At 39.4% G+C, this 26,799-nt stretch overlaps 1 protein-coding gene across 1 annotated transcript in view; it reads left to right on the top strand.

Annotated features, from left to right (window-relative positions):
* The window catches only part of MYO1E (myosin IE), a 211,111-nt gene that overhangs the window by 95,088 nt on the left and 89,224 nt on the right, over positions 1 to 26,799 (top strand). Inside the window, exons 3-4 of the mRNA XM_070469219.1 lie at positions 8,371 to 8,460; positions 11,584 to 11,678. Of these exons, the coding sequence (XP_070325320.1) occupies positions 8,371 to 8,460; positions 11,584 to 11,678 (185 nt within the window). The remainder of the gene's footprint in view (positions 1 to 8,370; positions 8,461 to 11,583; positions 11,679 to 26,799) is intronic.

Consider the following 26,799-nt stretch of genomic DNA (forward strand, 5'->3'; position numbering starts at 1 on the left):
AGCCTCTGTGACATACCTTTTTAGGTTTTAACCTCTAAGCCTTGGAGAGGTAAAGTCTTCACATCCATAGCTTCTGTGTATTATTTACACCGCTCCTCTTACTCTTACATAAAAGCATCTATAAACATGTAGCAGTAGTTTTGCATCATTTCCATCATTGATGAGGAAGGAGCTCAACTTACCAGGTATTTATGCTAATAAACATTCCAAGGTACTTGGATGTTTCTAACCAATACTGTGCTGTTTCTTGTTTACCATAGGAAATTTTACCAATTATCTGGGTAGTTAAATTCCTAAACCCCTGCTTTTAAGTTTTAATAGATATATTTGGACTCATTAAGCACATTATAACAGCATCTTGATCAGGTGTGGAAGCCCACTGCCTACAGAGAAAACCCCACCCACCACAGATTTTATTGGAATGCAGCCATGCTGGTTGTTTTACTTGTTTTAAAGTGTTGTCTGACACTGCTTTTATGCTACAGTGGCAGACTTGAGTATTTGCAACAGACCCTGTGATCCACAAAGCCTGAACTAATTATTCTCTGATCCTTTACAGGGAACATTTGGTGACTCCTAGATACCTGTGCAGAGCTTCCTTTAATTGTATGGAAGCAGTTGTATACAGTTGTTAAGTTTTCGTTTTATTTGGCAAAAAAGTTGAATTATGCTCACTTTATCTAGGCTTATCATTGAAAGGTTTTAATAACTTTTGTGTGCAAGACCCATGGAAACTGGCCGATGATGGACCAGAGAAAGTTGGGATGAATCTGGACAGCCTGGCTTTGAGCCTTAATCTGCATGAGCTTGGTGATCTTATACAAGTTTTGTGATCTGTATTCCTTGATTTCCTGACCTGTAAAATGGAAGTGATGATAAAAACTCCTACATGAGGCTGTTTAGGGTGAAATGAAATAACAAATGCAGTGAATACATGGTTAGTGTTAGTTATTATTATCATACATGAAGGCAAGTGTACGAGTTTTCTCATATTTCTGAATTATGTTCCAAAAACTCATTTATAAAGTTGCTTTTGGACATTCAGATTCATTTTACCATAGAAACTTTTATTTTTATTTTTTTTCCATTTATTTTTATTCATTGGAGGCTAATTACTTTATAGCATTTTACCATAGAAACTTTTAAAGGGAGGATTGGTTTATTGACAAGCCCATAAAAGGCTAATTTCCAATGAATGTAATTGAACTCATTATTTATTGGAATGTTCTTAGAACATGGGCTCATTATTTATGTAGACATGGTTTTTGATCAGCTGGGTAAGAAAAGAAAAAAATGTTAGTGGTTATCAGCAGCTGTCCATCATCAACCCAGACAGACTCGCTTTTCCCCCTATGGTCATTTACCCCTAAAACACTAGAAATTCCTTAAGAACAGGGATTGTGTCCTTTACATATCTTTTTAAAAGTGAAGTTTAAAAATAACTTTAAAGCAATAAATGTTCATTTAACATGATCTACAAAATGCAGTTAACTAGAAAGAACACTAAAATCCCTTGGAATCCCACCATATAAAGTTTGCTCCTAGTAACCTAATATATTTTTCAGTTTATCACATATAGACATATATGTATGGGCTCCCCTGGTGAACTAAACAACAACAACAAGACGTGCATACATGCATGTGCCTTCTTATTAATTTTAGCTAAACAATGGCACATCCTGCATTGTTTATTTCTTTTCCACTAAATTCTTGGCATGTTGTATTATATTAAGTGTTTGTTGAAAATCTGTTGACTATGAAGTCTTGCTTTTTATATTCAGACAGCAGAATTCTAAAATGACTCACACAGAGGGGGCTGATTTCTTTGAATTAATGTCTTTGAATCAATGACTGACTAATCATGTGTTCTACCAAGGAAATGAGTTAGTTGACCACTAATAGACTTTGTGTTGTAGAAATCTCTGCCCACTCAGTATATGAGAAATTCGACATCACTGTGCTTTCCGGCAATAGCACAGAGCAGCTTTCAGCTTTGAGGAAGCTTGGTGGCTCTTTTGGATGTTTATGAAATAATACCAAGGGTCTAACTGCGAATCTTTTCCTCTAAAGAGGAGATAAGAGCCTCCTTTATCAGTTCAATGCCAAGGGAATATTATTATGATAGGATCACATTAGTATTGTAAATGAGTTTCCCCTCCCTCTCTTCTAAGCTCAATAGTGAAGATGAGAAGATTAAGATTAAGTTATAATATTGTTCATTTGACCTCTTCTGCATCTAATAGCAGCGCATTGTCTTGTGCTGAAGGTCAGCCTTTGGAACAATCACATTCAGGCTGACTGCACATTTCTTTGTTCCACAGTGGGGAAAAAAAAAATCTGCTTAGAAAATGCAAACGTTGTCAACCAAGGAAAACCCATTTTTTTCAGCTATTTATCCTAGGACTAGGAAGGTTTCATTTCCTGTCTATTTTTCCAAAGTGTTGCCACCCTTACAATTTCAGTTCTAAAATATAGGAAGGACCTTGCTGTGTTCGCCCTCTGCTTGGTGAGACATCACTTACAGCCACTTGGCTGACAAAAATAGTTCTTGAACAAAGCACCATGGCCTCATTGGTTCCAACTTTCTCCAAACTTGTTTTTCCTCAAAGACCACACTCAAGTGTGCTTGGCGTTTTCAACCCAACAATTAGGAGTTGAGACACTTGTGCCAGACCAACCAGAGCTCAAAGCAGTGCCCTTGTTCCAAATGAGGTTTGGCTCTTTGCTGCCAGTTCATGTTGGGGTTGGGGGGGATGTTGCTGCAGTGAGATGAATGTGGGTCTGATGGCCAAAGCCAGGGGCTCAAGTTCCATCATTTCCGTATATGTGACTTCACACATCACCTCACCTCTCTGCCCCACCTCAGTGATGAATCCAGGGAGGTTGACTAGATCAGTGTGGACAGTTAGAGGGAATACTGGCTATTAAAATGTTTTTTAAAAATGTTAAACTCTTGTTACAAAACGGAAAGAGACTCAGAGACTTGGAAAACAAATTTATGGTTGCCAGGGGGAAGGGATAATTAGGGAGTTTGGGAAGGTCATGCACACACTCCTATATTCAAAATGAATAGCCAACAAGGACCTGTTGTATGGCACATGGAACTCATAACTCATGGAACATAACTCAGTGTTATGGGCCAGCCTGGATAGGAGGGGAGCTTGGGAGAGAATTGATACATGTGTATGTATGGCTGAGTCCCTTCATTGTTTACCTGAAATTACCACAACATTGTTAATCGGCTATACCCCAAAACAAAATAAAAAGTTTAAAGTTTAAAAAATAAAATAGAGTATGAGCTATTTTAAATATAAAAAAAGTTAAAACTTTTCCTTATAAGACCATTAAAAAAATTTGTAGACGCTGCGCTACCATCACATTTCATAAAAGAAAGAATATTTTAACACCCCCAAAATAGAAAGGAAATAGTTTAAGAGTAAAGGATGGCCCTTTATACTGAAAAAATTGGACTTTATGAAAAATTGAGGGCTCTGTTTCTCTTTTTGTCATTCTTTTTGCAGATCAATGAAAACTTATGGATCCACGGACAAACATTTGGGAGCCAGTCAGTTAAAGATCTATTGGCTCTCTTCTGTCTTGCATATTCTGTTGGCAATAATAAAATGGCATTTATTTTATGTCTTTTTTAAAAAATCATAGCCTTGTGTATCTCCATACAATTTGAAAGTTAGCCTTGGGCCACACCTTTCTAGCCAAAAGTTATGTGGGTGGAGACAGTGATGGAACAGCTTTTTCCAAAGGCACACCTGAATTATACAGCAAGGAGTGGGAGTGAGTATTGGAGTTATCTGGAAAGTGGCCCAACCCGGGAGAAGACCGGTGCTCTCTTGAAAGTAGCTGAGGTATCTGCAGACCCAGGCAGATGGGAGAAATACGTTTGTTTCCTTTAAATTCCAAATAAAATTCTCTTGTCTCCATTCTGATTTAAGTAAATTTGTAGCTACTTAGCATAGATAGAAGATACATTATCCATTTCAAACCAAACTTTGCTTTTCAGGAGTCCCCCCTCAAATAATACTTCCCATGAGAAGCCCTACAGAGATCCTTCTTCCAGTCTGACTCACGACTGATTCATGATTGACCTAGAATATTCCAAAATAAATTTTTTTTCCTGTGAACATCTCCTTGTCAGAATTTATATAGACTACTTAGTGAAAATCAAGACTTTGTCTTTTCATATACCAACATAGCAGATTATTAACATTAAAAAAAAAATGTTGCCTCCTATAGGAGTTCTTATGTTAACCCAATCCAGACTTATTTACTGGAGAACCAAGGTTGAGTTCAGTTCAGTTCAGTCACTCAGTTGTGACTGAGTCACTCTGACTCTTTGCAACCCCACAGACTGCAGCTTGCCAGGCCTCCCTGTCCATACCAACTCCCGGAGTTTACTCAAACTCAATGTCCATTGAGTTGGTGATGCCATCTAACCATCTCATCCTCTGTCGTCCCCCTCTCCTCTCGCCTTCAATCTTTCCCAGCATAAGGCTCTTTTCAAACGAGTCAGCTCTTTGCATCAGGTGGCCAAAGTATTGAAGTTTTAGTTTCAGTATCAGTCCTTCCAATGAACATTCAGAACTGATTTCTTTTAGGATGGACTGGTTGGATCTCCTTGCAGTCCAAGGGACTCTCAAGAGTCCTTTCCAACACCACAGTTCAAAAGCATCAGTTCTTTGGCACTCAGCTTTCTTTATAGTCCAACTCTCACATCCATACAAGACTACTAGAAAAACCATAGCCTTGACTAGACAGACCTTTATTGGCAAAGTAATGTCTCTGCTTTTTAATATGCTGTCTAGGTTGGTCATAACTTTTCTTCCAAGGAGCAAGCATCTTTTAATTTCATGGCTGAAGTCACCATCTGCAGCGATTTTGGAGCGCCCCCCCCCCCCAAAAAAGTCTGCCACTATTTTCCACTGTTTCTCCATCTATTTGCCATGAAGTGATGAAACTGGATGCCATGATCTTTGTTTTCCAAATGTTGAGCTTTAAGCCAACTTTTCACTGTCCTCTTTCACTTTCATCAAGAGGCTCTTTAGTTCTTCTTCACTTTCTGCCATAAGGGTGGTGTCATCTGCATATCTGAGGTTATTGATATTTCTCCCAGCAATCTCAATTCCAGCTTGTGCTTCATCCAGCCCAGCGTTTCTCATGATGTACTCTGCATATAAGGTAAATAAGCAGGGTGACAATATACAGCCTTGACGTACTCCTTTTCCTATTTGGAACCAGTCTGTTGTTTCAGTCCAGTTCTAACTTGCTTTCTGACCTGCATACAGGTTTCTCAAGAGGCAGGTCAGGTGGTCTGGTATTCCCATCTCTTTCAGAATTTTCCACAGTTTATTGTGATCCACACAGTCAAAGGCTTTGGCATAGTCAATAAAGCAGAAATAGATGTTTTTCTCGAATTCTGTTGCTTTTTTGATATCCCATCGGATGTTGGCAATTTGATCTCTGGTTCCTCTGCCTTTTCTAAAACCAACTTGAACATCTGGAAGTTTATGGTTCACATATTGCTGAAGCCTGGCTTGGAGAATTTTGAGCATTACTTTACTAGCATGTGAGATGAGTGCAATTGTGCAGTAGTTTGAGCATCCTTTGGCCTTGCCTTTCCTAGTGATTGGAATGAAAACTGATCTTTTCCAGTCCTGTGGCCACTGCTGAGTTTTCCAAATTTGCTTCTATAGCTCAGGTCCTCTAGGAACTCTTTTTTTTTTTCAAGATTTTTTTTTTTTTTTTTGATGTGGGCCATTTTTAAAGTGTTTATTGAATTTGTTATAATAGTGCTTTTGTTTAATGTGTTGGTTTTTTGGCCATAAGGCATGTGGGTTCTTAATTCCCTAACCAGGGATGGAAACCTGCACCCACTGCATTGGAAGGCAAAGTCTTAATCACTGGACCATCAAGAAAGTCTCCTCTCTGTTGTTCAGTCACTAAGTTGTGTCCGACTCTTTACGACCCCATGGACTGCAGCATATCAGGCTTCCCAGTCTTTCACTATCTCCTGATGTTTGTTCAAAGTCATGTCCACTGAGTCAGTGATGCCATCCAACCATCTCAACCTCTGTTGCCCCCTTCTCTTCTGTCCTCAATCTTTCCCAGCATCAGGGTCTTTTCCAATGAGTACACTCTTGCCAGTCCCCCTCTGGCAGCTCTTTTATTCTCTGAATGCAGTGATCAGTTCATTCAGGTGGCATTCATAGTTGTCCCTTTACAGCTAAGGAAGAAGCACCCATTCTCCAGATGTAGGCGTAGACATCGCCTTCTTATGAAATGAATGTGATCATAGCAATGCTGTATTTTCTGAATATTGAAAATTCGTCATGTCTCAGTTTCCTCCTAGTAAAATAGGATTAAAATAATATCAAGGTTGTCATTGGGAACTTAGATCGATGTGATCTGTACATGTATGTGTTCGATCAGTGTTTGTTTTTATCAACACTTGTTGAGTCTTGGCTGTAACACCATGCACACTTATGACCTGCTTACTAAATCTAACAATAAATCTGTTCTAAATCTTACCTCCAAAACAGTCGGCTTCTAATCTGTTGTTGGCCTCCTCTGACTTTGGCGCTTGGAACCATGTTTTCTCGGCCCTTCTTCCATGATTTTGGAGTGATTTTCAGTTACGATTCACTGCCTCATCTGCGTTTTCTTTCAGTACCATGGTCTGCCCCTGCGCCTGAGCAGTGCAGGGTGCATCTGGGTGTGCTGTGAAAAGGGACCTATCTTCTCTACTGCTACTGGGTTGGCTGAACGAACTTTTTGGCCAACCCAGTATTTCACGCAAAGAGTCGGACACGACTGACCGACTGAACTGAACTGGGTATTTCACGTTCAGCCCTTTTGAGTCTGAAAATCTTTCTGTTTAGTGAAAATGCAAGCAAAATTGCAGCCAAATCATTCCCCATTCTCCCCTTCATGTATCAATATTATTTTTTAAATATTATATGATCCATTCCACACTTGACTCATTTGTATTCGATAACACTAACACTGCTTCTCAGAGGTGACACAGTGAGCATTTTGAAGTATATGAATTAAGGAAATTGCCTCTGCTACATATCAGACATTGTACTGAGCATTTGATACTGTATTGCTTAATTCTCATAACAAAACCTATCAAGTAGGTTCTATTTACCCCATCATCCAATCACTACCACGTAGAGATGAGACTTGCCCAAGGCCAGGGTAGAATAGAACTGGGCACAGGGAGCTTGGTAATCTGATCACACTTTCCTGTGTTGCTCTATTTGACACTCAGGTCCTAATATATAAATGTCCCCTTGGGGAAGGAAATCTCGCAGCTTTCAGAGATCGAACCTGTGTCCCCTGCATTGCGAGGCAGAGTCTAAACCGCTGGACCACCAGGGAAGTCCTAGCTTTACATTCTTAACTGCAAAATTTCTAAACATTTTGAAGTCATTGATTAAAAGAAACAATTTGAGTATTGTGTATGTTTTGTTTTTTGTTGAAGTTTGCATTTTTTAATGATATTTTTACATCTGTTCTGTTTTGTCCACTGCTGTATATCCCCAGCATATGTAACAGTGCCTGGCAAGTTGTAGACATCTAATTCGAACTAATTGATTATTGAATGATAAATAGAAATATTTTGTATGTTATAATAGCACTTCATTTTGGGGACATAAGTAACACATTTTCTTCTGAGGGGCCTTCCAGAATTTCCCATACATAAATAACACCTTCTTCCCTAAACCTGATCTATGCTCAGATGCTCAGTTGTGTCCGATTCTTGGAGTCTTCCATGGACTGTAGTCCATCAGATGCCTCTGTCCTTGGAAGTTTCCAGGCAAGAATACTGGAGTGGGTTGCCATTTCCTTCTCCACAGCCTGATCTATATGCATTTGTAATTTTCTGCTCTGAATTCTACTTATGGATACAACTCAGTTCTCCATGGCTTCTAAAGAGCAGGACTGTTCAGTTCATCTTATATCCCTCTGTTTATTAAACAAGTAAATGAATATGTTCTCAGTATACCCAAGAGATACCAAGGAAAAAATATTTGTTCTTTTTAGTCCTTGATCTTTTGGTTTTTTACCCTAGCCATGCATGTCACCAGTCTTGAGAGAATGTGTTTCAATTCACTTAAAGTAATGATTTATTTTTGTAATACCTTGGTAATTAAGTTCATTACTCTTCCTGAAGAACAAAACCTGAACTACTTGGTAATTGCTTTTGTCTTTATTTGTAATCTTTTAGAAAACAAACCTATGAGCTTTTCATTGGGACAGTCATTATGAATTCTTGATAACATCTGGTTGCTTAATTTGAAAAATGTGTAGCTGTGAAGATTAATGATAGACCTTAACTGGATTTAAATTCAGACATATATAGGATCCGTATTAATCTCCGTCAACCCTTTCAAGCAGATGCCATATTTTGGGGAAAAGGAAATTGAAATGTACCAAGGAGCGGTAAGTTACATGCTACATAAAATTACTGTAGTGTTTGGGGGTTTTTATGATGTATGGGCAATTGAAGTTGGCAATACATTTGCATTTTCTTTTATAAATTTATTGAGAAAGCTTAAATAGGTTACATTGTTTGATTTTTTTAATGATGTGCTGCTCTTTAGAGTACAGCTCAAACAAAGCTTAGGACTATTAATATTGGAATGTTATAAACAATATTAGTTTAATGGAATGTAGGACTTACAGCTTCAGGCATCTTCCTCCTCCAATATATGTCACAAAACTCTAAAGAGTAAAAAATTAAGTAATCAGTAAAAAAAATAAATTGGGCGATGGGAACCATTCTCTCCAAATCACTGAAACCGTGGCTGTGACTGAAACATGAAAAGCAAATCTTTTTTAATTTCACTTATTAATGTGACACCCTCATCCCTATTCAGACCCAGCTCCATAGCCATTTCAATTGTGACACAAAAATAGAATCTGTAATCCTAATTTGTATATTTCATCCTTTGGCTCCTCACTTCCCCAGGCCTCCCCATCTCTACATCTTTTTCCTTCCCTCTTCCCTTTGCAGCAGAAGCACAAGAGCATTCATTAATCCTGACCCCTGGAAAACAAACAAAAGGGAGCCCACACAAATTCATCAGTTGAAGTGGAAGGCAATTTACCCAGAGCAAGAGCCCACCCCATTGTTGCCAGATGAATGGTGCTGGTAGCTGGAGCTGAAGGAGGCTGCCACGCGAAAGACCTTTGATAATGCTGCCTTTATGGGAGCCCAGCACAAGGGAAACACTGTCGGCAGAGCCTGGCCCTGCCCTGGCGCCCTGATCAGCAGGGCCCGGGGCCGCCAGCACGGAGCTGGCTTGGAGTCTGCAGCGACGGCCTAGGCAGGGTGGATGGAAGCGCTGTGTATTCCTGCTGTTTCTTTGCAGTGCTCTGAAAAGCGTTCTTACATGAGTCCCTTTTAGACCGTTCATCTTTTGAAGAGTTCTTTTTAAAGAAATGCCCTAGAATTTAAAAAAAAATACATTTATTTTTAACTGCTGATGGCAATAGACTGTTGTAAAATTGGTATTTATTTGGTGCCAGGTACTATGTTATATTTGCAACAATAATAAAGCAGCCCTGGATGCTGGCTGTGTATTACGATGCATGTCTGTTTCATAGATGAGGAAACACAGGCTCATAGAGGTGAAGTAATTGAATCTATTGAGTGTTGGAGCTAGGAATTGAGGTCAGGTCTCAGTGACTTTCAGGGGTTTCAGGCAAGGGCAGAGTCAGGTAGAGGAAATGTCTACCCTACCATTCTTATCATGCATGCTCAGTTGTGTCTGGCTCTTTGCGACCCTATGGACCATAGCCCACCAGGCTCCTCTGTCCAAGGGATTCTCCAGGCAAGAATATTGGAGTGGGTTGCTGTGCCTTCCTCCAGGGGTAATTCTCATCAGTAGCTGAAAAATACCATGAGCCCAGAGATGAGAAACCAGTTGGAAAAATAGAGTGATGCATAGTGGTCAAGTATAACTAGTTAAGTGGCTTTGAGGCTTTACTGGACAATGACTTGCCCACTCCTTTCCCTCCACTGTTCACAGCTTTCTCTCCACGCTATTTCCAATTTTTGTTTTTATTTTTGGCTGTGCCGTGTGGCATGTGAGGTCTTAGTTCCCTGACCAGGCATTGAACCCGTGTCCCTGGCAGTGAATGCATAGAGTCTTAACCACTGGACTGGCAGGCAATTCCCTTGTTTTCTTTTCTTTTCCTCTATTTCCAGAGAAGTATTAAATGTAATCGTGAATGAACATCTTGCAGTCCCATCCATGCATCCCCTTGACTGTGAAGTGAAGGCAGGAATGACATATTTTTGTTACTATATAGAATTATCCAGTTCATCAGTCCCAGGGAATGAGTTTTAGACCTCGCTGAGCAGTTTCCCTCCTGGGACCTCTACTCACACATGGGGAGCCGTGGGCACTGGATACATCAGTGCTTAACTTGGGTGCAGACATCAAAGCAGTCATCCCTCCTCGTCACTCAGCTCTGATCCGCCAGAGCTTGCGATGAGTGGCCATTTCTGGGGCAGGCCCCGTATGATATAGTAAGTTGTTGCATTAATAAGACTCAAAGTTGGGATGCAGCACATTCTACTTCAGCTATGTTTTTTCACTAACCTTTTCTAATTACTTTCTCATGTGTCATCTCAGTGGCCTTGTGAGATGTGGATACCATGGACCTGTTATCCCCACTCTAGAGATGGAGACCAGAGAAGGGAAGGACAGATTCTAAATGTCTTCTCACTCTGGATGTGACTTTCTTCTCACTCTTCTGTGTTACATAGTCTTAAATTTAAGGAGTGTTCTTTCTCCAGCTTTCCACCATATGAAGTATTTTTCTTTTTAGTGACTTTGGTGGGAGTGGTAGAAGTGGTGCCAAGAAACTGAAGAAAGCAGGGCTGAAGTTGTCCTGACACAGTGAATTTACTGGTGGATTTATATTATGCATAGCTCAGATATCCCATGAGATTCAAGTACAAATCCACTCTCTTGGTGTGGTAGGAATTGCTGTTTTTCCATGTTGAGATGGAACAAACTGGTCAAACCTGTTTATCCTCTAAAGAACCACACCTCCTGCCTTCTTCTTATGGAAAATAAGTTTTTTTCCTTATTTTCTAATAGTCTCAGTTTCCTCTAGGGTCCCAAGATCTCCAACTTGCCTCTTAGGGAAAAAAAAAATAATGTAGAATTTCTGATTTAGTACAAGTCAGAGCCAGGTTTTTAGCAGCCCTCTCTTAAGACCTGCTGCCCAGCTGCCTTTCAGAGACCTTTAGAAACGGAATGTGGCCTGCAGAGGCATGCTGCGGGTAGAAGGGCGTGGTGTTGGAGTACCTGAAGACCATGGGTCATGTCTGAAGGCTGAATCACTCATAGGCCAAAGAATAGTCCTTCCAAATTCCTTCCATCTTCATTGTGTTAGGTGTTCCTCCTCAGGACCTTGGCAACTTTATGATTCTTGTATTACGCAGCCTTTAAGATGGGGACTATACAGTGGCGTGTTCATTTCCAAAGCCAAGAAAAGAAATGTGTTGCTTTTATCTGACCATGGTTTTGTTTTGTTTTGCTTTTCTAGGCACAGTATGAGAACCCACCACATATCTATGCTCTTGCAGATAATATGTTCAGAAATATGATAATTGACAGAGAGAACCAATGTGTCATCATCAGGTATGGAAAAGAACATTTTTAGGTCCAGGGAACACAGGACCATGCTCTACATAGGATGCTGTCAAGGAGCAATGCTTCTGCAATAGTTTCTCACTTCAGAGGCTGGTTAATGTATCTGAGTAACAAGTAGCCTATTAGCTTTGCCTTGGTGTATTTTATAACCTCAAATCATAAAGCTCTGCGTTTCCATGAGGTTGCTTTTTGTACCCATGTCACTTGAAGCATTAAGGCTTTAGGGCACATGGTTCTAGCTCAGTCTTTCTCTGATTGTCATCAGGCCCGGAAATAAAATCTCAAGACACTTCCCCTCCCATTTTGGATTGTATTGTGGTTTTACTCTGAATTGGAGATCCTTTATGTTACGAGTATAGTAAGCATGTGTTACTGTTTTGTCAGCTGGAGTCCTTTTTTCTAGGTCCTTTTTCCTTAATATTTCAAGTTTGAACTTTTTGGGGTTTTTTTGTTTTTGTTATTTAATTTTCTGAAGGCATTACTGGTCAAAGCCAGCATTAGGCGTCCACAGCTATATTTCGCAATCCTTTTAACCTGACCCAGCTCTGAGTCTTTGCTGGCTTGAAGTGCTTTTACAATTTTGTTTACTGTTACAAACATTTTCAAACATACAGAAAACACAAGCAATCCATATTTCCATCACTTAGAACTTGACAGTTATTAACTGTCATCTTTGTTATTTTTGTTCATCTTTTTTAGTGCTTTAATTTTTTAATTCTTTTTAATGAAAATTAAAGGAAAAAATCCTATTTGTATTTACAAGCATACACAAAATTACAAAAAGTATTGTAATAGGCCCTGTGTATCTGTCACCTACTTTGTACATTTATTAATATATGGCCAACCCTGTTTTACCTAGTCCTCCCACTCTGCCCCCACTTGATTCAGTCCTAGGCAGAAAATAATTTCATTTGTCAATAATTCAGTGTATACCTCTAAAAGACCATTCTTATCACAACTGAAAAAAAAATGAGTAATTCCTTCAGTATGATCTAATATTATCGGTATTCCAATTCCACGATTGTCTTATAAATTCTTTTTTTTTTTTTTTACAGTTGATTTATTTTTATTTGGGTTTCAAAGGCTCATGTTTCATATTTAGCTGTGTGTCTCTCAGGTCTTTTAATTGTTAATAGTTCTCTCTTATTCTCTTTGTTTTCTTGGTGTTTATTTGTTAAAGAAAAAGTTTTGTCCTGTAGAATTTTCTGCAGTCTGATAATAGCTAGTTGCATCCCATGACTTTGCACTGTCCCCTATATTTCCTGTAAATTGACAGGCTTTGAAAGCTTGATTAGATTCCTTCAATTTTTTAGCAGAAAATGCTCCATCATTGATGCCTTGCCCTTAATGCCTGTTTGGCTAACTTTTTGTGATGTTCAGACTTCCAGTGAGTCCATCCATTATAAATTCTCATTTCACAATCATTTAATTAACAGTTGAAAAATAATTTTCTAGTTGTATTCCTTCTATATTTATTAATTAGAGTTTTCTTTCATTTATCATAAAATACAATCTAAATGGGAAAATTGGATAAAAAGCTTCATTTGTTATTTTCATTTACTAATTTTTGAAGCAATAAGTTGATGCCCTAGCAGCCTCCCAAAGTATAATATTTTTGTTTTCAGTATCATTCTATACTGGTGGGTTTTAAATACCTTACCTGTTTAACTACATTGCAGTTTTTCTTTTAGGTTGAAATAGTCCCACCTTTGGTTTGTGAGTGTCCTTTGTATTGGCTCCTTTGTCCCTTTGATATGACTCCAGTAGTCTTTGATAGTTTTCTTGTATAAGATGTTCCAGGCTTATCTTGTACATTTTCTGCCAAGCCTTAGGTTCAGCCATTTCATCAGAAAGCCCTGGCTCATTTTAATGGGAAATAGTATTTAGAGACTATCAATCTAGTGATGAAGAGTGCTCACTGCTCTGTGTTAATGGTGCTTCTTGTTCTTTTCAGAGGACAAAAGCGAGGAATATGAACTTTTTAAGAGAAATATGAAACATCAATTCACACTGATAATGTTCAGTTCATTTGTAAGATTTTATTTCTTTGCATTTTATATTTGAATGTCATTTCTCTTATTCTGAAAACCTTGGTTCCTGATGACATCATTAAAATTATTTGCGCTATACTATGCCTGTGCATAAAATTATAAATAAATAATTAAATATATACTTATACTTAAATAAGTATATATTTATAAAAGATATATTGCATAGTAAATAATGGGGCAGAGCAAATAAATAATTCTATTAATGCTTTAAGATAACAATACCAACATTATTTGTAGCAATACTATTTCACTTTACAATTTCTTTGTTCTTTTTTGTCCTTAGGATGTACAGTCAAAATATTGGATTTTAAAAGTGACTTGACATAATACTTTTCTGTGTCATTAACATGCCAATTTGACCTACAGTTAAGTTCATGTATTTCATTTTGGATTTTGGAAGTTTAAATTTTTTATTTTAATTTTGTTTTAAAACTGTTTAAACTATTTACATGGCTCCAAAGTCAGAACTATAAAACAGGAACACTGAGGCATTTTAAGATATAAACTTCATATTTTATCTCCAAATATTTCCATATACATCTCAAAATATTTTCTAACTTAGTCCCAATACCATTATCACAACTAAATAATAAATAAGTAATCCACATTTAAATTTCTCTAATTGTTGCACACATGTCCTTTCTTGCCAGTTTATGTTAATCAAGGAACCCTGGCTGCATTTGGTAATGAGTCACTTTTTTAATCTTACCAGAGTTCCTTTCTCCCATTTTTTTGTTTTTTTTTTCCCATTGACTTGGTCAAGAGAAGAAAACCCAGTTTTCTTATAGACACCTTTCAGATTGGTCCAGTTGCTTCCTCATGGTCTCATTTCTCTAATTCCTTCAATTTTCTGTAAATTGAAAGTTAGAACTAAATTCTTAATTAGCTTCAGGTTAAGCCTTTTGGAAGGAACACTTGTGTGTTGATGAGTTTGGTTGCTGAATTGGAAATGCTTATGTTTGTTCCCAAGTGGAAGTCACTGGCCAGTAGAGAGGTGGGACATGTTTTCATGACTCAAATGAGAGAGGATAGGATGACTTTTCTAACATATTCCCTTGCCCTTTCTCCTTTCTTCTGGGCCCTTAGTAAGATGAGAAGAAAGGGAATGGTCTTGTTGCATGGATTTCATCAGTTTGGAGCCTCTTCCATTTTTCCTAGTCCACCTTTCTCCCTCTCTCGGATTTCCTCAGTAGGTCCTACAGGAGACACTTGCTCTGAGGCAGGACATGTGCCCACTTCTAGGAGCCTTCTTTTCAGTGTTCAGTCAGCAAAGACTTGAAGGCCCTGCTCCAGGGAATTCTACTGCAGTCTCTTTGCTGGTGGAGATACAGGAGATGGTAGGACAGGGAGCTGCTTTGACCTCTGACGTTAACCACCAAGTCAGGCCAGACTTCACATGTGAAAGGCACAATTCTCCATGAGACACCAGCTGCAGGTTGGAAAGTTCCCACCACTGCCTTGGTTTCATTACTGCAACAACTCACAAAAGTCAAGAGAGCCCTGAACTTATGGTTACAGTTTTATTAGAGCAAAAGGATACAAAGCAGAACCAGGAAAAAGTAGAGACATAAGAGCAAAGTCTAGGAGGGGCCCAGATATGCGGCTTCCAGGCCTCTTCCCCCCATGGAGCCATCGACAGTGTTATGTCCTTCCAGTTATGGTGTGGGAACTGACAATACTATTGCCAACTAGAAAGTTCACCTGAGCCTTTGGTGTTCAGAGGTTTTATTTGGGCTCAGTCATATACTGCCTGAATGACTGACCTGTAGCCTCCACCCCTCCTGAAGATGTGGGCTAATATATGTAGTCTCCATGTCCTCCAGGAGTCAGAACTTAGATGCACCTTTCCAAAGCTCTTTTCATAAAACTGTCCAGTTCCCAAATATCCCAGGCAAATAGAGACTCTCTCGTCAGGACGGATGTTCCCGTTCAGCTCAGTTCAGTCGCTCAGTCATGTCCGACTCTTTGTGACCCCATGAACCGCAGCACGCCAGGCCTCCCTGTCCATCACCAACTCCCGGAGTCCACCCAAACCCATGTCCATTGAGTTGGTGATGCCATCCAAACATCTCATCCTCTGTCGTCCCCCTCTCCTCCTGCCCTCAATCTTTCCCAGCATCAGGGTCTTTTTCAATGAGTCAGCTCTTTGCATCAGATGGCCAAAGTATTGGAGTTTCAGCTTCAACATCAGTCCTTCCAATGAACACCCAGGACTGATCTCCTTCAGGATGGACTGGTTGGATCTCCTTGCAGTCCAAGGGAGTCTCAAGAGTCTTCTCTAACACCACAGTTCAAAAGCATCAATTTTTCGGCACTCAGCTTTCTTTATAGTCCAACTCTCACATATGTACATGGCCACTGGAAAACCCATAGCCTTGACTAGATGAACCTTTGTTGCCAAAGTAATGTCTCTGCTTTTTAATATGCTATCTAGGTTGGTCATAACTTTTCTTCCAAGGAGTAAACGTCTTTTAATTTCATGGCTGCAGTCACCATCTGCAGTGATTTTGGAGCCCAGAAAAATAAAGTCGGCCACTGTTTTCCCATCTATTTGCCATGAAGTGATGGGACCAGATGCCATGATCTTAGTTTTCTGAATGTTGAGCTTTAAGCCAACTTTTCACTCTCCTCTTTCACTTTCATCAAGAGACTCTTTAGTTCTTCTTTGCTTTTTGCCATAAGGGTGGTGTCATCTGCATATCTGAGGTTATTGATATTTCTCCCAGCAATCTTGATTCCAGCTTGTGCTTCATCCAGCCCAGCGTTTCTCATGATGTACTCTGCATATCAGTTAAATCAGCAGGGTGACAATATACAGCCTTGACGTACACCTTTTCCTATTTGGAACCAGTCTGTTGTTCCATGTCCAGTTCTAACTGTTGCTTCCTGACCTGCATACAGATTTCTCAAGAGGCAGGTCAGGTGGTCTGGTATTCCCATCTCTTTCAGAATTTTCCACAGTTTATTGTAGAATTTTCCACAGTTTATTGTGATCTACACAGTCAAAGGCTTTGGCATAGTCAATAAAGCAGAAATAGATGTTTTTCTGGAACTCTCTTGCTTTTTCGATCATCCAGCGGATGTTTGCAACTTGATCTCTGGTTCCTCTGCCTTTTCTAAAACTAGCTTGAATATCTGGAATTTCACGGTTCACGTATTCCTGAAGCCTGGCTTGGAGAATTTTAAGCACTCCTTTGCTAGCGTGTGAGATGAGTGCAATTGTGTGATAGTTTGAGCATTCTGTGGCATTGCCTTTCTTTGGGATTGGAATGAAAACTGACCTTTTCCAGTCCTGTCCCACTGCTGAGTTTTCCATATTTGCTGGCATATTGAGTGCAGCACTGTCACAGCGTCATCTTTCAGGATTTGAAATAGCTCAACTGGAATTCTGTCACCGCCATGAGGTTTGTTTGTAGTGATGCTTCCAGGGCCCTAGAGAATTACCTTCTAGTATTACCTCCCAAAAGCCTGACCTCTCTCTGTGTTAATTCTGTATTACCCAAGAGCTGTGCTTTGTCTGTGAGGAAGTAGCTTCGCTATCTCTGGCATGCCATGGTTCACTCTCACCCGCTGTGGGATACTGGGCAGCAAATTCAACAGTTGTCTGGGCCTCTCTTCCTTCATTTATGAGTGAACTGATTGACTTCTGAGGTCTCTGAGGTTTGGGGGTTTTGGAACTCTTTCTTCCAAATAATGCCCAGGGAACTGGAAGGCAGGGGAATGCTGTCTGGGTAGAGAAGCCCAAGTTTGCAGCCATGACATGGCCGAGCTGGGTGTGGGTTCGGCTGAGTTCAGTGCTGCCTACCTGAATGCCTTTGTGAACAGAAAGTAAAACCAGCCTTCCTGGAGGCTGGAAAAGAAGTCTGCTTGTTAGGCAAAGGCCTTCTGCCATAACTGGAGAGACTAGGAATTTTTAGTATCATTTAATTAGAAAATTAAAAATTAATGATGATCTATTCTCTCTGGTGTTCCTTTTAGACTTTGACCTTCCGATTTCCCTGCTATATGACCTTATCCACATGATGAAATGAATATGCTTTATTTTTTACTTATCTATTTTTAATTTTAAAATAAATTATTCATTTATTTTAAAATCTGATTTATTAAACATTTTATTAAATAATGTATGTATATAAATATTTTTTGTTTAATGCATTTCACTTTAGAGAGAAATATTTGGGGTTTCCTTGACAATACATATTTTATGCATTTTTAAATCTTGCTATAGAAGACAATGAAATGAAGATCAGATACATTTATAGTAAAGAAGTATTTTAAAAGAAAGTTATATTCAAGTGACAAGAAAAAATTTTATTTTTTTTTTAACTAATTTATTTTAATTGGAGGCTAATTACTTTACAATATTGTAGTGGTTTTTGCCATACATTGACATGAATCAGCCATGGGTGTACATGGGTTCCCCATTCTGAACCCCCCTTCCACCTCCCTCCCCTACGATTTTTTTAAGTTGAAGTGTGATTGACCCACAGCACTATGCTAGATCCAGATGCACAACATAGTGATTCAGTATTTCTGTACATCACAAAGTGATAACCATGAAATGCATACTCTTAGATGGGACAATGCCGCACGTAGAACCAATATTATCAGTTCCTCCCAATCTTATGTTTTCTAAAGAGGTGGATGCAGTGATAGGATGGACTGGCAGCTGACTATTTATGGATAGAAATCAGTGTAACAGATTGAATTTTATTTTTATTCATTAAAAAAAAATTTTGGCTGCACTGGGTCTTCGTTTCTGTGCTTGGGCTTTTCTCCTGTGGGGGTTACTCTCTGGTTGCAGTGCACAGGCTTTTCATTGTGGTGACTTCTCTTGAGCCCAGCTCTAGACATGTCGGCTTCAGTAGTTATGGCGCTTGGACTCAGTAGTTGCAGCTTGCAGGCTCTAGAGCACAGGCTCAGTAGTTGTGGCATACAGGCTTAGTTGCTCCAAGACATGTAGAATCTTCCCAGACCATGGATAGAACCCATGTCCCCTGCATTAGCAATGGAATTCTTAACCCCTGAACCACTAGAAAAGTCCCAGCAAATTGAATTTTAAGAGAAAGAAATCAGGAAAGAAGACAGGCTGTTTTGTCAAGTAGAGACCTCCATCCAAGCCTTGGCTTTGAGTTTGTGTTTTTAAGGTGAAGTATAGTTGATGTACAGTAATATATATATACATATAGGTATATTATGTAGTGATTTACAGTATTTAAAGGTTATGCAGTTACTATAAAATATTGGCTATATTCCTGTATTGTACAATATATCCTGGTAATTTACTTTATACATACCAGTTTGTACCCCTCGATTCTCCTACCCCATCTTTCACCTCCCCACTTCCCACTGATCCACTAGTTTGTTCTCTTTGTGAGTCTGTTTCTTTTTTTTATATTTACTAGTTTTTTATTTATTTATTAGATTCCACATGTAAGTGAGATCATACAGTATTTGTCTTTCTCTATGTGACTTATTTCACTTAACATGATGCTCTCCAAGTCTATCCATGTTGCTGCAGAGACAAAATTTCATTCTTTTTGTGTAGCCGAGTAGTATTGCATTGTGTATGTATACCACATCTTCTTTATCCGTTCATCTGTTGATGGACACTTGGGTTGTTTCTGTGTCTTGGCAATTTTAAGTAATGCTGCATTAAACATTGGAATACATGTATCTTTTTTCTTTTTCTCATCGAGAGTATATATATGTGTGTGTGTTAGTTGCTCAGTCGTATCCCACTATTTGCGACCCTATGGACTGTGGCCCAGCAGGCATCTCCATTCATGGGATTCTCCAGGCAAGAGTACTGGAGTGGGTTGCCATGCCCTCCTCCATATGTGTGTGTGTGTGTGTATGTATATATATGGCTTCCCTGGTTGCTCAGCTGGTAAAGAATCTGCCTGCAAGGCAGGAGACCCCGGTTTGATTCCTGGGTCGGGAAGATCCGCTGGAGAAGGGAATGGCTACCTACTCCAGTATTCTTGGGCTTCCCTCGTGGCTCAGCTGGTAAAGAATCCACCTGCAGTGTGGAAGACCTGGGTTTGATCCCTGGGTTAGGAAGATACCCTGAAGAAGGAAACGGCTACCCACTCCAGTATTCTGGCCTGGAGAATTCCATGGACTGTATAGTCCATGAGGTCTCAAAGAGTCAGACATGACTGAGTGACTTTCATTTCATTTCACTTCACTTCATATATATATATATATGTATGTATATACCCTCACACACATACACACACACACACACACATATACATACATACATATACATACACATGCAGGAATGGAATTATGGAATTGCTGGGTCATTCTATTAGAGTTGTTCTATTTTTAGCTTTTTGAAAAATCTCCATACTGTTTTCCACAGTGGTTGCACCAATCTACATTTCCACCAGCAGTGTACGAGGGTTCTCTTTTTTCCACATTCTTGCCAACACTTGTTATTTGTGTTCTTTTTGATGATGGCCATTCTGACAGGTGTGAGGTGAAATCTCATTGTGTTTTTGATTTGCATTTCCCTGATGATTAGTGATGTGGAGCATCTTTTCATGTTCCTGTTGGCCATCTGCATTTCCTCTTTGGAAAAGCATCTATTCAGTTCTTCTTCCCATTTTTTTTAAAATCAGGTTGTCTGGTTTTTTGATATTGAGTTCTATGAGCTGTTTCAGTCTCTTGCCCAGATTGCTCTCCCTGTCTCAAGTTATTTTCCCACCCAAGGCTGTTCTCATCTACTTCAACCCAGTGATTTCATCATCCTTTGAATTTCAGTAGCAGTTCATATACCCCTAATTTTTGCCACCTATTTAATATATATTTTTAAATTTTATTGAAGTATAGTTGGTTTACAATGTGTTAATTTCTACTCTACAGCAAAGTGATATTAAAAAATATATCCTTTTAAAAAATATTATTTTCCATTATGGTTTATCACAGAATATTGACTATAGTTCCCTGTGCTATACAGTAGGACCTTAGTGTTTATCCATCTGATTTATACTGGTTTGCATATGTTAACCCTCAGTCTCCAATCTTTCCCTTCCCCACCTCTCCCCCTTGGCAGCCACAAGTCCGTTCTCTGCATCTGTGAGTCTGTTTCTGTTTCATAGATATGTTCATTTGTGTCATATTTCAGATTCCACATAAAAGTGATATATAGTATTCTCTTTCTGACTTCACTTAGTATGATAATCTCTAGGTCCATCCATGTTGCTTCAAATGACATTATTTCATCCTTATTTATGGCTGAGTAATATGCCATTGTATGTATGTGTGTGTGTGTGTGTATGTGTGTACATATACACACTTGCCATATCTTCTTCATCAATTCTGTTGATGAATACTTGTTTCCACAGTGGTGCTATGAACATAGGGGTTCACATTTCTTTTAGAATTATGGTTTTCTCTGGGTATCTATCCAGGAGTAGGGTTGCTGGATCATATGGCAGCTCTATTTTTAGTTTTTTAGGGAACCTCCGTACTCTTCTCTGTAGTTGCTACACCAATTTATATTCCCACCACCAGCATAGGAAGGAAGGTTCCTTTTTCTGCACACCCTCTCCAACATTTGTTATTTGTAGACTTTTTAAATGATGGCCATTCTGATCAGTGTGAGGGGGTACCTCATTGTAGTTTTGACTTGGATTTCTCTAATAATTAGCAACGATGACCATCTTTTCACATGTCTGTTGACCATCTGTACGTCTTCCTTGGAGACATGTTTGTTTAGGTCTTCTGCCCATTTTTCAATTCGGTTGTTTGGTTTTTTTTTAACATCGAACTGCATGAGCTGTTTGTATATTTTAAAGATTAATGCCTTGTTGATCACACCGTTTGCAAATATTTTTTCCCAGTCTTTTTGTTTAATTTATGGTTTCCTTTGCTGTGCAAAAGCTTGTAAGTTTGATTAGGTCACATTTGTTTAGTTTTTGCTTTTATTTCTATTTCCTTGATAGACTGACCTAAGAAAACATTGGTACAATTTATGTCAGAGAATGTTTTGCCTATGTTCTCTACTAGGAGTTTTATACCACCTAGTTAATATTGTTATCACTTTTTAAAATTTGCATGCACTCATTTTCAGTAGTTTTTCAATCCTTGCTGACTAGAAATGTATGTTTCTCTTTGCACATAATACATGTTTATCATTTTGAAGCTTGAAATAAGCTCTAAGTGCTGTTTGCATTTAGAAAAGGGAGAGATTGATTTGGACTGAAATAAATAGCAAAAGTGTCACCAAGGTGTTGAGGCTTGGGTTGAGTCTTCCATATAGGATGGGTGGAATGAAGAAAACATTGGTGGCTTGACAAATTCTGAAACTCAAACCATATAATGGGGAGGACATCAGTGTGGTGGTTAAAGAAGATCTCCATTGACAAATGGTCCTTATAAATTACTTGAGGGCCAGAACTGGGTCTCGCCCTTCTGTTTCTGTATGACAGCCATAAGGCATGTGTGCAGTAATGCAAGAATGGTTGATTTGGGGAAATATGGTTGATTGGGTGACATGTACCTCCTTGAATGACTGGCTGGGTAATCTACAGACAAGCTTTCGAGCCTCAGTGATGTCTTGCAGGCCTCTGAGCAGAGACATGCTACCACAGGAGGCTGGTTCCCAAAGATGAGTCTATGAGTAGAAAAGAGATGGACTCTTGAGCAAATATGAAGGTCTAGTAAGAGGATGAAGACCTGACCTGAGTTGGAAAGGCAAAGAGGAAACTGATGTGTGACCGTCCATCACCCTGTGAAGGAATAAAGGGGTAGAAAGTGAATGTGGACCCCAGGCAGTGCCAACAGAAAGCTACAAATAGCTCCCTTAGTATCATCCCTTGTCAGTGATGAGCACCTTAAAACACAGGCAGACACCTGTGAACCCAGTAGATGAGCAACCCAAATCTGCTTAGCCTAGTAGTCTTCTGTGCCCTGGAATCCAGACTTTGGATTTATGTTTTAGAGTCACGCCTGTGGTAGCTTTGGACCTATAGGAGACATCTATGCAAATATATTTAATAAAATAATACAGGGAGAGAAGGGAAAGTGACGTTTTTCTCTTTATTCTCTACTATCTTCGTATCATCAGACTAGACCTTGGCACTGTAGCCAGAGGCATTTCTGCAGCCTTTGCCAACTGACTTCTGTAAAGACTTACGGGATCTTGGAGAACATTTATGTGGCAGCTTTATTGCTGCCATCAAAAGTGAATTCCTATCACTTTTGGCCTGCATCAGCTATCCTAGTGCATTAAAAATATATATGATGTTGATCTGAGAGCATCACATTTGGTGCAGTTTCTTTTTTTTTTTTTGCCACATGGCAAGGCTTGCAGGATCTTACTTCTGTGACTGGGGTTCAAACCCAGGCCTGTGTCAATGAAAGCACCCAAGCCACTGGATCACCAGGAAATTCCCCAGTTTCTAATATTTTTGCTTGAGATACTCTTAAGCAGCTGTTTTTATTCTGTCCTTAATGCATCCAATACCAGTTTGCAAAGTCTTGTTAGATTGTATCCTGAACATGTGACAAAGAAATGTTTTTTAAAGAACAAATAAAGACATGAGAGATGTTTTGAAGGCACATCAATAAGATTTAGTGGCTGAATTTGGGAATTTTCAGAGAGGAAAAAGGGACAGTTCGGAAATCTTAGATTCAATTGATGACAATGTCTGCTTCAAGAAACATTTTGAGTTTGGAATTCCTAAAATTTGCAGGAGTAAAGATTAAAGACTTAGACAATTTAAAAAATTAGATCACTTCTAATGTTTGACTTACGTCTGATCTGTGCTATCTGCCTCAGCACTGTCAAATGTCTCATGGATTCTCAAGCTGTCTTCCTGTCTTTGATGTATTTCAGGAGCCTTTTATTTAGCATTGGAACTCTTTCCAATTTCTTGTTTATGCCAGCACCAGCATCCTTAGAAACTCCCTGTCCCTCTGGCCTAGCTTTGGGACGCCCAGTCATCTCACACCCTGACTATGGGATCTGTGTGAGGACTGCCCTCTGTCTGCAGTCTTGAAGAACTGTGGCTCAAGTTTACCCTTTAATCCCAGATTCCCCTACCACCGTGAATTGAAGAGTGTTATTCAGCAAGCCCAACTCATTAGCTAGTTTATATATTATCTATAATCATAATCATAATAGTAACCCCCTTTCAAGTACTTTCTTTGTATCTCAACATCCTTTACTTGTACCATTTACAACCTAGGAAACTAGATATTTGGGCTTCCCTGGTGGATCAGCGGTAAAGAATCCCCCCGCCAATGCAGGAGACATGGGTTTGATCCCTGGGTTGGGAAGATCCCCTGTAGAAGGAAATGGCAACCCACTCCAGTGTTCTTGCATGAGAAATCCCGTGGACAGAGGAGCCTGGTGGGCTACAGTCTGTGGGATTGCAAAGAGTCGGACACGACTGAGTGACTAAACAACAAACTAGGTATTATTACCCCCTTTATTGCAGATCAGGTAATTGAGCCTCGGAGAGGTAACGAAACATGTTAAGCATCTCAAATTTGAAATGTGACAAAGCCATGTACCATGGTACATGTACCATGTAACAGGGCTGCCTGGCGTCACTGTTACACTCTGTCCACTTTGCTGCTTTGAGCCAGAAGGTGTCAGGTTGTCTGGTTAGTCATCTGTTACCACCCATGGTAATGTGGTGCAGTGAAAAGATCTCTGGTGTTGAGTCACAGGGCAAACTCATTATTCTGTTCTGTAGAAAGCATGTGACTTCTGCAAGCCTCAGTCACTTCATCTGCAAAATGGGATTAATGTTGTTCAGTTGCTAAGTTGTGTCTGACTGTGTATGGCCCTGTGGCCTGTAGTATGCCAGGCTTCCCTGTCCTCCAATGAGGAATACAGGGAAAGTTGTTGGATAAGAAATACACATAAAAGAATTTTTTTTAATTGTTAAGGAGTGATGTATTAAAATACCTGTTTTAATAAATAATTCCTTTTACTGTAGTGACAGTAAAAGGAATTGTAGAGCTAACGAGTAGCTGAGCTGGGGCTCAAACTTGATGTTCAGACTAAACACTGGGTTTTTCCTATTGCATCAGGCCTGGGCCAAGATGAGCGTTGCCCTGGGGCCATTTTCTTGGCAGACGCTAGGTGATAATTTTGTCTGCTTGACAATATTAATTGATTTGGAAGAAGTCAGTCTTATTTGTCTTCATTATGTTAATGAATTCTTATCATTTGCACAGTCATTTCTGCTTGATTTTGTATTTTATGCATTCAGCCATTGCAGGTACTTGAGGCTTATATTTTTCAGTGTCACTGCAGGCTCTGACAGATCACCCCTTTCTCTCCAGCCCTGGAAACCTTCAGATAGGCAAACTAAACCTGCAAAATTTTAGTTTGCTTTCTAATCTCCTTTGCAATTTGTGTTATTTTCTCATCTTCTGGATTCTTTTAGTCACTAATATGTCTATCCTTTATAACTCTAGAATTACAAAAAAAATTTTTAACTATCGCTGTGTTTTTTACCCTTGGATTATACCTTCTGAAATAGGAGTCAAGTTTAATAATAATATGTATATGTATGTGTGTGTATATGTGTGTTTGTGTATAAAGTCAGGTCTAAGAAAGTAGGACCTAGTGGGAATTTTTGTAACTTCATTATCTTATCAATCATTCATTCTAGACAGGAATGTCACCCTTTAATGCTTGCCTACACACACACATCCTCCCTCCCTCCCTCCCCTACCTGTCTAACTTTAACCTGTCTCATTGAGATATAAGTAGTGTGACTTGACTTAGCTTATGAATTTCTTTAGGAATCTTTTCCTAATACATACTCAGAAATCCCTAAAACTATACCCATATCTCCATGGTGTTACCACAGCATCAGTGCATTTGACCTCCCCTGGTGCAGTAGGCTCCTCTCATTTCCAGGAGACCCATCTCATTCCAGCCCCAGCCAGCCCTTAGCATGAGGAGGCATTTAGTGCTTGTTGGGTAAACAAATGCACTTACGATTTCTGTTTAAAATTTTTATCCTTTATAAAGTGCAAATAAATGTGTAGTTGCAGAGCAACATTTCAGTTACATTAACTTGAACAATTAGAAGGGAACAAAAGCTAGTGTGGTAAGAACCAGAAGAAATTTTTTGAGACTAGCAAGGGGGAGATCGGAGAAGGCAGTGGCACCCCACTCCAGTACTCTTGCCTGGGAAATCCCATGGACGGAGGAGCCTGGTGGGCTACAGTCCTTGGGGTCGCTAAGAGTCAGACACGACTGAGCGACTTCACTTTCACTTTTCACTTTCATGCACTGGAGAAGGAAATGGCAACCCACTCCAGTGTTCTTGCCTGGAGAATCCCAGGGACGGGGGAGCCTGGTGGGCTGCCGTCTATGGGGTCGCACAGAGTTGGACACGACTGCAGTGACTTAGCAGCAGCAGCAGCAAGAAAGAGATAGAAGAAATGGGTGACTACTTATTCTATGAGATGGCTCCCCTCAAAATAAGGCTGAGATATTTTTAAATTTGCTAGAATCAGTTGAAGTGAATTGAAAACACCATTCATTTTTAAGCGAAGAATAACTTTCAGACTAAGAATAGCAATTATAGTCTCTGAATCCAATTATTAGTATATCATTGTAAATAGTCCCCCCTCACCCTGAACACTCTTTCCATTTCTTTGATACTTTAGCAAATGTTTCCATTTGTATATTGAATGCACACAGAAACATTACATTATTTCCTCTTTGATTGATGTTTCCTGTGAAGTCTGTCTTGACTTTGTTTTACATTTGTTTAGCGGATTCCCAGCCAGCAATATAAGAACTAGGGGGTTTGTTAGAAATTATTTCTAGGCCCTATCCTTGGAGACTAGGATTCAGCAGGTCTGAAGACAGACCAGACATGAGCACTTCTTTAAGTGCTTTGAGGACTGTGGTAGGCTGCTGGACTTAGGGACCACTGGGGCATTTTTCTAATTTTAAGGCACATTCATGTCTAGAGTATTTTTTGGTCCACTTTGAAAGTCCAGTGAAGGCAATTAAGAAAGGTTGCTTATAATCATAAGCAGAGCAAATTGCTCTCATTGCTGTGAGATGC

This window comes from Odocoileus virginianus, chromosome 6 (genome assembly GCF_023699985.2).
Source record: "Odocoileus virginianus isolate 20LAN1187 ecotype Illinois chromosome 6, Ovbor_1.2, whole genome shotgun sequence".
In the NCBI taxonomy this organism is placed as follows: domain Eukaryota; kingdom Metazoa; phylum Chordata; class Mammalia; order Artiodactyla; family Cervidae; genus Odocoileus; species Odocoileus virginianus.